At 36.1% G+C, this 12531-nt stretch overlaps 1 protein-coding gene across 11 annotated transcripts in view; it reads left to right on the forward strand.

Annotated features, from left to right (window-relative positions):
• The window catches only part of DOCK7 (dedicator of cytokinesis 7), a 211794-nt gene that overhangs the window by 14139 nt on the left and 185124 nt on the right, over window positions 1-12531 (forward strand). For all 11 annotated transcript variants that reach the window (XM_060304849.1, XM_060304856.1, XM_060304861.1 and 8 more), the window contains exon 2: window positions 8432-8537. In XM_060304849.1, the coding sequence (XP_060160832.1) occupies window positions 8432-8537 (106 nt within the window). The remainder of the gene's footprint in view (window positions 1-8431; window positions 8538-12531) is intronic.

A 12531-nucleotide genomic window follows, 5' to 3' on the forward strand; every position in this document is an offset into this window, starting at 1 on the left:
TATAGTGAAATGCTGTAGATCAGAATGATGGGGACTTCCAAGTCTCCTTAATACAGTGCTTTCTAAATCTTTAACTTAAATGTCATCCCAAAATAGCGTCAGATGGGATACATGAGTCATCTGACATCTTTTTTCCTTCATCCTCCCCCAAAAGGAACTATGTCTTAAATGTTAAGTGTATTATAGAGAAGGATTATTTCTGTTCTTTGGTTTCACAAATCAACCTGTATGTGTTTTTGTTTTCTTGGGGTTTTAGTGGTTACTGGTCCACTCTGGACCTTAATTCCTAAAGAATTCAACGCAGGATAACTTACAAATGACAGTGCCTCAGATGGGAGTTTTATTTAGCCATCCGTGAGAGATAGGAAACAGATCATAGCAGTGGTGGTAGTTATTATAGTGTTCCTATTAATATGTTGGTATATACTACAGACATTTTCACTGGACATCTTTAACTGACCTCTTGGTTAGGTTCTGGAGAATATAGAAATAATTAATATAAACTATAACTAGAATTATTTACCTTTGGAAACTTGCTTCCATGGAAAGAGGCCTTGGGAGTTTTATGGATCTGAATTCAAACCGTCTCTACCTTTCATAAGTTACTCTGTTTTTCAAGTTTATCTAAAAATATCTATTTTTTTCTTACTATAAAATAATATATGGTACTGCAGAAAATGTGGAAATGCAAAAGGCCCAAAAGATAAAATAAAAATCACCCATAATTCTTGATTTAGATAAAAATCTCTCAGTGGAGCTTACATTCAAGTGATGATCTTTGCGAAGACTAGAAATAGCTTAAATGTCTACAGTAGAGACTGGTTAAATACGTTGCAGTTTATTCATTTCATGGACTCTATATCAGATAAAAAGGAGAACAGTGGTTAAGAGTGGGGGCTCTGGGCTTCCCTGGTGGCGCAGTGGTTGAGAGTCCGCCTGCCGATGCAGGGGACACAGGTTCATGCCCCGGTCCGGGAAGATCCCACATGCTGCGGAGCAGCTCTGCCTGCTGAGCCTGCGCGTCCAGAGCCTGTGTTCCGCAATGGGAGAGGCCACAACAGTGAGAGGCCCGCGTACCGCAAAAAAAAAAGAGTGGGGGCTCTAAGTTGAGACCTTAGTGCTATTCCTTATTGGTTGTATGACCTGAACGTCTTAAAACTTCAGTATGCTGGTATAGTGCCTACTTCATGAGTTCTTCTGAAGATTAAATGAGGTATATCAAATTTAACACTTTTATGTGTATCTGGCACATTGTAAATGCTTGATAAATATTGCTAGAATATTATTATTATTTTATGTGCTGATATGGAAAGATTCCTAAGATAATTAAGTGTATAATGTAAGATATTGAGAAAAGGTTATGTATGATGTCATATGTCATATTAAAAAATAAGGATTTCTTATATATGCACTGATGTACACACATCTTTTTCTTGAAGGACACCTAAGAAAATATTCAGTGGTCACATGTGGGGAATACGGTTGGGAATTGGAAATGGTAGAGAGTTACACCTTTTGTTTTTACTTATTTGTGAACTTTGAGTTTTTAATACCATGTACATTTTCCTTTTATTTACTTTTTTAATCATTTTTTTTTTAAAAAAGATGTCTTCCTTTATCAAGTTATTTTGTCTTTTCTCCATACTGGAAAATCTTATTCTCTCCATACTGAAGAAATCTTATTTTCTCTGCTTCTCATAGTAAGTTTATTTACATAATTGTAGAGCTTGAATGTAGTTCTAGAACCAGCCCTTTGCAGATATGCTGAAGACGTATTAGAGACTACTTTGAGATAAGTAAACATGTTATCTTGTTAAAACATTGCTAAAAAAGAAAAGTTTCACATAGAATAAGAGAGCATTGTGTTTCAGTAGAAGTTTTTTTTTTTCTTCAGTAGTAGTTTTTAAACTTTACCAGTTAACAAATGGGATAGTAATGATGTCAGCTAGGCTCTTAAAGAAAAGGTTTTACACATGTAGAACTCTTCTGTTGTTTCAGATTTTTTCCCCCCAGCAAACACTCACCTGATTACTTGACAGTAATAGATAAAAAGGCATACTTCTTGTGTCTTTCCAATCAATTAGAAAGCAACAATACTTATAGATTAATTTCCTCTGAAAGGCATTTGGAAAGTCCATATACTAGGTAGTCTCTAAATTCTTCCTTTTCCCTTACCTCCTTTTTTCTCTCTCCACTACACCTGTCTCTCCATTCCTCTTTCTCCACCCCCCCATTGTCTTAATTGTCTTAGACATCGAGGATGTAAAGATTAATAAAATGTAGTTCCTGCACTCAAGAAGTTCCTATCAATTGTTCCATTCTAGCATTCTTATTGAACTACTTTTTTGGGGGGAGGAATTATGAATTTCGCTATAGTCTCATTTTTTTCACTTCAGCTTTTTAAACATTTTTTAAGCACCCAGAGTGTGCTAGGCACTCTGCTGGAGGGTGCAAAGATAAGTAAAGCTAATTGCTTAGTTCCTTGCAAGGAGATAGGTAAATAGATTTGAGAACAATTTGATATGACTAAGGTACTATGACTAAGGTACTGCTCGGTTTTCACAGTGGGGTAGTTCTTGATAGGAAAATGGCACCAGACAGAGTTAAAAAATGTACGTTTTCTTTAATGGCAGAAATTAGCCTGCTTTGAGACATTTATACAAAAAAAGAGACATAGCGTACTCCTATCAGAAGTAAAGTTTCCTTGTCCTCCTTCATTCCTCAAGGAGGTCGCAAAGGCACCTCTGAAGAGGGAGAGTGTTCCAGGCCTGAGAAGCCATATTCTTGATACTTTACCGCACCTTTTTTTTGTCCACCATACTTTTACATCTGTGGGTCGCATTACTACTATTCTAGAAAAATCTACGTTGCAGTTTATGTGCTTCTATCAAAGAGAATGTTTATAAACATTAGGCTTTCTCACTGCTGAAATCAAACTCTGTCAGCAAGCCCAGGTTTTTATTCCACCATAGAAAGCAGTCTAGCTAGTCTGCTGCCTGTCTGAACTAGCCTCCTGGAAACTCCATTTCCTTAAATGAATGCGCATAAACACAAAATGCTTTGAAAGTGCAGAGGACGAGTGTCTAACCTGAGGAAAACAGGGCAGAAATAATCAGGCAGGGATATATGGAGGATATGATATACTTCTTGAAGAGTATTTGGCACATCTGTATTCCATATTTAGTTTGCTGGTTTCCTCTGTTAAGGCAGAGTAACCATAACTGAAGTGTTTTAAGCTAAATTATAGACATAATTTGCATCTCTAAAACATAAGGACATTTCCCTCCATTGTTATAATACTGTTTTCCCACATTAAAAAAACACTGATTCTTAATTATGTAATACCTTGTCCATGTTCAGATTTCTCATTATCCCCAGAAATGTCTTTTATAGCTGGTTTGTTCAAATCAGGATCCAGTTAAGGACCATTCATTGCATTTGGTTATATCGCTTAAGTCTTTTTTTCCCTTTTTGAGTAGACTTTAATTTTTAATCTTAAGTCTTTTTTATGCTAAAACTTAGCCCACTGCCTTTATTTATTTATTCATCACATTGACTTGTTGAAGAGACTTGACATTATAGAATGAGCTTTCTTCTGGTTTTTGTCTGATTGCTTTTTTTTAGTATTGTTAACACTGTTCTCTGTATTTCTTGTAATCTGGATGTTAGATATACAGGTTTGATTCAGTTCAGGTTAAATATTTGTGGCACAAATACTGGAAAGGTGATACAGTGTTGCATTTCTTTAATCTATTGTTTTCTTTATTTTGCCTCTTTTGGTCTTTAATACCAACTGTACACTATGGTAGAACTGTGATTCAATCCATAAGTCATCAGTCATGGACTTGGATAGTCACAGCATTGGAGTATCATCTGTTCTTGTCCTTTTTCTTTTGGGGATTTTTAGCTAGCCCTTTCTTGCCTTGTCTCTGATATGTGCCCTTACTTGGTATATTCCATGGTATATTCCCTTATACTTCTTCTCTGAGTTCTGTGTTTAATATAAACAGTGCCAGTTCCAAGAGATCTTATTCTCTTATTTGCATATTACATTGCAGATATTTTTTTGTGACTTTATAGGAGTAGCTCAACTAACCTCTTTTATTTTAGTCTAAACTCTCCTTACTCATCTTTACTCAAGTGTTTCCTCTGGTCCCATGAAGAACGACTAGAGATGAGAGAGGCCCAGATTGGCTTTGGGACTTTCTGGAAATCATGGTTGATCGGGCATCTGAAAGTGGGATGAGGTTAGAGGAAAAGTTAAATGCAACATAATTTTCCCTCAGGATGTGGATCCTTTGTTGGTTATTTCTAATATACCATGGTGAACGGCCTTAGCGAGTGCTTGCTTTTGTAAAAACTGTAATGCATGTTGACATAGTGAGGGAGCTTACGGAAATGGAGAGAGTTGGTAAGGAGTTAAATAGGTCAAATATTGGATCATGTGCTTTTGGAAGGGGAAGAAGATATTCTGCTATTATAATTTAAGAGTGTAAGTAACTATGGAATTTTTGACCTACTCTTCTTTCCACTTTGCAGTTAATACTAATAGCTTATTAGAAGTAAAAAAGACTTCCTTGTATTGCTTTACTATATGAGCTTCATTAGGAGTAGGAAAAATTGTTATTAAAAAAGTAATCTGTGATAAAGGATTTTAATTGATAACAGGTACTGTTACTCCTGATAACAGTTTATTCATTAAATTTCTTGTGTTGCATACTTTGGACCATAGTATGGTTAAGAGATAACTGTTTTTTGTTTGTTTGTTTGTTTGTTTTGGTGGTACACGGGCCTCTCACTGTTGTGGAGCACAGGCTCCGGACGCGCAGGCTCAGCGGCCATGGCTCACGGGCCCAGCCGCTCCGCAGCATGTGGGATCTTCCCGGACCGGGGCACGAACCCGTGTCCCCTGCATCGGCAGGTGGACTCTCAACCACTGCGCCACCAGGGAAACCCGATACTGTTTTTTTAATTTGGGAAAATTTCCTCACTTATCATTGAGGAAATCTTTTCATGCAGAGGGTCTCAGTATAAATACATCCTTTGTCTGGGTGGCAGATGGTTTTATTGCCATTATAGCTCAGTTTGGAAATGGTTCTTACTTCAAATTATTGCTGATTTTCTCTTTGGGGGAAATTATGTCATGTATAAATAAGACAAATATTTGTAATGTGGGGATTATCCTTTGTCTCTGTTATTAAATGAAAGATTGTTATTAAATGAAAGATTGTCTCTTTTTGAAGTAATCATATTTTAAATTTTGTTTCACTTTTTAACATTTTCTGAAATCAGGGTATGTCTTTCAATTAATTGGTAGTGTATTGCTTAATTAGCGAGGTTTTTCTTTCTTAGCTGTACCTGAAGTAATAGCAAGTCTTAACAGTTACTGAGATCTTGAACTTGATCAAATATAGCAGTTTACAATTCAGATTACTCGTGGTTTAGCCCCAGAAACACTGAGAAACAGAAGCACTGAGGTAGTGCTGAGGTTGGTAGACTGAGTTGAGTAGCACTGAGGAAGATAGACACAATACTTGTTCTCTGTCTCTCTCTCTCTTTTTAAAAGCATTTTCATCTCAGTCTTGACAACAGGATCAGGAGATTGTAAGGCCTTTAAACCAAACATAATAATGAACATTCACAGTGTATAGGCTTCATTAAAAGCCTAAGGGGAGTCATAAACTACAGTGAATGTTCCTGTCCTCTCACATCCAGATGCTTTACAGAATTTGCCCTTTGCCCTCTCCTCAATCTGTATCCTCCTTCAAAGGTTACATTCCTCCTTTAGCTTTCATCTCTAACCTCTAATCGTTTCTTCATGCTCTTCTCTTCCTCCCTTGTCTTTTCTGAGTTAGTCTTTTTTATTTATTTACTTATTTTTAAAAATTCAGTAGACTTCTTTGGGAGAGCAGTTTTAGATTTACAGAAAAGTGGAAAGTACAGAGAGTTCCCATGTTTACTTCCCAACCAAGTTTTCCCTTTTATTAACATCTTGGATTAGTATGATACATTTGTTATAATAGATTTGTTATAATAGATAAGCTAATATTGATACATTATTATTAACTAAAGTCCATAGATTACATTAGGTTTACTGTTTGTGTTGTATATTCTATAGGTTTTGACAAATGTATAATGATATGTATCCATCATGATAGTATCATAGAGAATAGTTTCACTGCCCTAAAAATCCCTGTGCATTACTTACTCATCTCTTCCTTTTCCTCCTTCTTCCAACCCCTGGCAACCACTGTTTTTCACCCCTCCATAGTTTGCCTTTTCCAGAATGTCATATAGGTGGAATCATACAGTATTGTATCCTTGTCAGATGGGCTTCTTTCACTTAGCAGTATTCTTTTAAGGTTCTTCCATGTCTTTTTTGGCTTGATAGTGCATTTCTTTTTACTGCTGAATAATGTTCCATTGTATGAATGTACCATAGTTTGTTTATCCATTTACCTATTGAAGGATAAGCTTCCAAGTTTTGACAATTATGAATAACAGATTAGCCTTTTTTAAAACACATATATGATCTAATGTACTTCAGATCACCTGTAAAGAAAAAGTTGAGCTAATTCAGTATCTTGAGCCTTAAAAATGATAACTCTTTTACTTTTCTATCAAAAATTTCTAACTGAGTGGTCAGCTCCTAACAGTGCTCAAGAGATGTGTGTGGAGTGATTGAATATGAAAATAGTTAAGGGGGTATGGAAGAGAAGAAGGAAGCTAAAGATTATATCATATATTTGGATAACTTTTGGAAAATGAAATTGTGTAGAAATTCAGCTGGAAATTTGAAAGGGCACTAAGATGTTCAGGGCTCTGAATTCAACCATTAATTTGAGAACACTCCAGAACAAAAGTATCATCAAGCTGGCCCAGAATCGAAGGCAGTAGGCCAGTTTCACTTTACGTTCAGTGGAATGATAGGAAGAAGTTAGGGTTTATTTTTTGGAAAAGAGTAAAAGAACAAAGGCAAGGTTTATAAAATAGTGACCAGTTGATGATCATAGGGTGGAGGTTAGATATTGACATCAGGAAAATAATTGTACAAAATCTATTGATAGTTGTCTTTATTTTGTGTTCTTTAGTTACATTTTTTACTTAGTAAAAATGTTACTAATATGAGGAAGTTATTTAATGACTGGATTTAAGACTCACAGAATATTTTGGTTTATAATTTTGTGAAGTCTAAGGAATATAGAGCTTAATGAGCTACAGAGTCATTCAAATGTATAAAATATTTTTGTTTTAGAAATATTTATTTATTTATTTGGCTGCACTGGGTCTTAGTTGTGGCATGAGGGATCTTCGTTGCCACGTGTGGGATCTTTTAGTTGTGGCATGTGGGATCTAGTTCCCTGACCAGGGATGGAACCCAGGCCCTCTGCATTGGGAGTGCAGAGTCTTAACCACTGAACCAACAGGGAAGTCCCTAGAAATGTCATTTAGTAAATTTGAAATACTAGTATGCTCCCAAGGGTCAACAAGCAGCTTGAAATCGTGGAACTTCTAAACTTTAATCCTGTTTCAGATAAGGACTTACTGGTCAAGTTATGTTATGGTCATGCCTTTGTTGTTTACTTCATTCGTCAGTAATACTATGTATTTCATAGGACTAAATATACATTTCTCTGTTTTAAGTGCCACATGCTAAATATTTTAGGGGAAATAGCAATGAATGAAACCACTGCCTCTGTTTATATAGGGCGTACATGAATGTGGAGAAAATAACTAGGAAGGAGGAAAATGCAAGTTAGGTTATGATAAATGCTCTAACAGTTTTTAAGAAGGGTGGTATTTTAGCTGTGGTGAGTCAAGAATCTTGTATGGAAGTCTTGCCATTTGAGTTTTACCCCTAAAACTAATTAAGAGTTGAATTTGTGGATATAGGAGAGAAACAGCATTCTAGGAAGCAGTTTATGTTCATTGAGAAGAATTTGGGAAGGGATATGTAAGGCTGAAAAGGTGATTAGGGTCAGATTATGGAAAGCCATTAATGCCAGAGTATAAAGACAATTTTTATTAGTTAAGTAAAAATAGGGAATAGTTTTCTGGGGCATGAATATTGTTTATAAAGTATTTTGAATTAATTTTATATCCTTAAAATATATACACATTAATATATACATCTTATTATAGCTTCCAGCTCTATCATAAACCAAAGTATCAATATGTTCCCTGAAATGCCATATACAAAAAAAGCCTTATGTAAGTTGGCTGTAAGTATTGTACGCTATATCAGCGTTATAAAGATGTTCTACTGTAATTATAAGCAGTATTTACCAAAATATCTTATAAATTTATAGCCTTATTGATGTGCTGAGATTTTGTTGTTCTTTAGATGACTTTTGAAAATACTTAGCTTTCTCCCATTTTAAGTTAGTTTGTTTTCTTTTTAAAAACAATGTATTTGCTTTTTTTGTTGTAGAACTGTGGCTGCTGAAGTTAGGAAGCAGATTTCTGGACAGTACAGTGGTTCTCCCCAGCTGCTCAAAAACCTCAACATTGTTGGCAGTATATCCCATCATACCACAGTAAGTAGCATATTTAAAATATGGTATGTTACTGTGTAATTCTGACTAGGCCATGAAAAAATAGTGGAAAGATAAGAGCCAGTAGATTGGGTTCCATCACTACTCTCACTAACACCCTTATTTGTTGCTATCTCACTCTTTTCTGAAATTTGAGTCAGAGGAGTGTTGGGAGGCGTTGTAGAAGTGTTGATTTCCTAGGCAACTCTTACACTTTACATTCAGGATTTAATCAACTCTGGAATTTTACAATTAGAACTTCCCAGACCCAGGGTGATTCATACATGAAAATTCAGGAATCTATTCTAGAAATAATAGGTACTGAAGTAAATGTTAAATAATTATGTAGATTCATAGTATTATCTATGTCCTTTAATAGAAAGGAATATATAGTTATTGAATTATTGCTTTAAGCCAGGTGCTATGTCAGAGATATAAATATATGTTTTCTTATTCAAGAGGCTGGCATGAGGATAATCAATTTTGATAAAAAACTGGTACTTATTAGTTATAGTAGGAATATGAATTAAAAACATGCTCCATTTGTCAAAAACTGAAAAAGTAATTAAGACTGACTTGGGTGAAGTTGTATTAACACTTTCTCTTTGGTTATGAAATGGTACCAATTATTGAACAAACATCATATGCCAGAGCATAATAGTTTGATTGACTTGTAGCGACATGTTTATATATAATGTTTGTGTTATTAAAATTTTAAAACATGGAGTTTACTTTTAACAACAGTAACATACTGATTGGAGAAATTTTAGAATATATAGATTTCTGGATGGTTTCAATGTACATGGAGATGATCCTTCTAATACTCTCTTAGTGTCTTGAACTCCTCTTTTCAACTGATTTCCCGCATTCTGTGTTACACCTTAACTATTCACTTCCATAGTCATCCCTGGATTTAATCATTATGAATAACCATAAGCCTCCTGTAATCTCAGTTTTATGTTTCCTATTCTCTTAATACCACTTCTTATCTTTCTTGCTCTCTTGTTCTGGTGCTCTGACTTCAGCTGTCCTTCAACACCACTGGGACCTAGAATTTGTGATCATACTAACTTTTGTGTGTCTCTCACCCCTTGATGTCCTCTTTTCTCTCCTTACCAAACTTAAATTATTTGTTGATCATTATAATTACTCTTTTGCATATACTCTTGGCTTCCTTAACTTCTTCTCATGTCATTTGCACTACCTCAGTGCTGTTTAAATCCAACCTTCTGCTTACTTCATACCTGCACTTGTGCAGCTGAGTATGGCTGGAGGAAAACACACAGATCCCATTGACTGGTCTCACTTTAAATTTATGACCACTAACTCATGAAGGCTTTAACATTGCTAGGCAAACATTTTATTTTCCTAGTCCGTTCATTTTCCCACTGTTTTAGTTGACCCATTTCATGCCTCCTACTCTTCCCTTAAAACCCTAATTGCTCTTCCCCATTTTCACTCTGAGGATGACTTGACTTCCTGTTTCACTGAGAAAATTGAAGCAGTCAGAAAGAACTTCCACATACTCCTACCGCCGTGTGTGTTCACGTTTTATCATCTGTACCCGTATTGTGTCTATTCACCAGTTATTTTAAATGAACCACTAGTGAACTAGATCCCAAGTTCTCTCGCTCAAATACAGTACTTTAGGAATTCTCCCTACTCTCTTTTTGAAAAAAATTGATTTATTTTATTTATTTATTTTTGGCTGTGTTGGGTCTTCGTTGCCGCGTGTGGGCTTTCTCTAGTTGCGGTGAGTGGGGGCTACTCTTCATTGTGGTACGCGTGCTTCTCATTGCAGTGGCTTCTCTTGTGGAGCACCGGCTGTAGGTGCACAGGTTTCAGTAGTTGTGGCACGTGGGCTCTAGAGCACAGGCTCAGTAGCACGTGCTTAGTTGCTCTGCAGCATGTGGGATCCTCCTGGACCAGGGCTCGAACCTGTGTCCCCTGCATTGGCAGGCAGATTCTTAACCACTGTGCCACCAGGGAAGTCCTCCCTTCTCTTTTATATCATCACTTTTTCTATTTATTGGATCATTCCCACCAGTGTATAAACATGCAAACATACCGTTATTTCTCCCATTTAAAAAAATTCTGCTTTTTTTGCCCCACTTTTCCATCAGTCTCCAACTTCCAATATTTCTTTGCTCTTTTTTGCAACAAAATTCCTTTGAAGGGTTGTCAGAGCTTGCTGATTTCAATTTCTCTTCTCGTATTCTCTCTGAAAAAGTTCTTTTTAAGTTATGGGAATCTTCAAACATACATAGAAGTAGAAGACTAGTATAAACATTAACATCTTTAAATTTAACCACAGTGCTGTTATCACACTTAACAAAATTAACAGTCCATAATTCTTTGGTATCATCTAATAATATCCAGTGCATGTTAAATTTTCTTGATTATTTCATACATATCTTTTTATAGTTGGTTTATTCAAATCAGGATCAAACAAAATCCACAGATGGAATTTGGTCTTAGATCACTTGCATTTTTTAAAAAAAGGGCAGCTTCTCCCTCCTCTAACTTTTTTTTTTAAATTGAGGTATGGCTGACTTACAATATTAAATAAGTTTCAGGTGTACAGCACTGTGTTTCACTATATTTAAAGGTTGTACTCCATTTAGAGTTATTATAAAATACTATGTTCCCTTTGCTGTACAATATATTATTGTAGCTTCTTTATTTTATAATAGTAATTTGTAGCTCTTAATCTCCTACCCCTATCCTGCCCCCATCCCCCCCACTGGTAACTACTAGTTTGTTCTCTATATTTGTGAGTCTGTTTCTTTTTTTGTTATATTCTCTAGTTTGTTTTATTTTATAGATTGCACATGTAAGTGATAACGTAAAATTTGTTTTTCTCTGTCTGACTTATTTCACTAAGCATAATATCATCCAGATCCATCCACGTTGTTGCTCATATGGTCATCTAATAGTCTACAAGGCTGCCAAGACCATCCAGTGGGGAAAGGCCAACAAATGGTGCTGGGAAAGCTAGAAAGACACATGCAGAGCAGTGAAATTGGTTCCCTATCTTACACCACTCACAAAAATTAACTTGAAATGGATCAGTCTTAAACATAACACCTGATACTATAAAACTCCAAGAAGAAAATGTAAGAAGAAGCTCCTTGATGTTGTTCTTGGAAATGATGTTTTTGGATATGACACCAAAAGCACAAACACCAAAAGCAAAAATCAACAAATTGGGGCTACATCAAGCTTAAAAGCTTTTGCACAGCCAAAGAAACAATTAACAAAATGAAAAGGCACCCTATGGGAGAAAAATTTTTGCAAATCATATATCAGATAAGGGGTTAATATCCAAAATATATAAAGAACTCATACAACTCAATAACAAAAAGACAAACAACCCAATTAAAAATAGGCAGAAGAACTAAATAGACATTTTTCCAAAGAAGTTATCCAAATGGCCAACAGGTACATGAAAAAGTGCGTAGGGAAATGGAAATTAAAACCATGACGAGATATCCCCACACCTGTTAGAATGGTTATCATCAAGAAGACAAGCGATAACAAGTGCTGGCGAGGATGTGGAGAAAAGGGAACCTTTGTGCACTGTTGGTGAGAATGTAAAGTGGTACAGCCGTATGTTTTCCTCCATACTGGAAAACGTATGGAGGTTCCTCAAAAAACTAAATATAGGGCTTCCCTGGTGGTGCAGTGGTTGAGAGTCCGCCTGCCGATGCAGGGGACACGGGTTTGTGCCCTGGTCTGGGAAGATCCCACTCCGTGGCTGGGCCCGTGAGCCATGGCCACTGAGCCTGCGCGTCCGGAGCCTGTGTTCCGCAACGGGAGAGGCCACAACAGTGAGAGGCCTGCGTACCGCAAAAAAAAAAAAAAAAAAACTAAACTAAATATAGAACTACAGTATGATCCAGCAGTTCCACTTCTGGGTATTTATCTGAAGAAAATGAAAACACTAATTCGAGAAGATACACACACCCCAATGTTCATAGCAACATTATTTACAATA

This window comes from Globicephala melas, chromosome 1, assembly GCF_963455315.2.
Source record: "Globicephala melas chromosome 1, mGloMel1.2, whole genome shotgun sequence".
NCBI lineage: Eukaryota > Metazoa > Chordata > Mammalia > Artiodactyla > Delphinidae > Globicephala > Globicephala melas.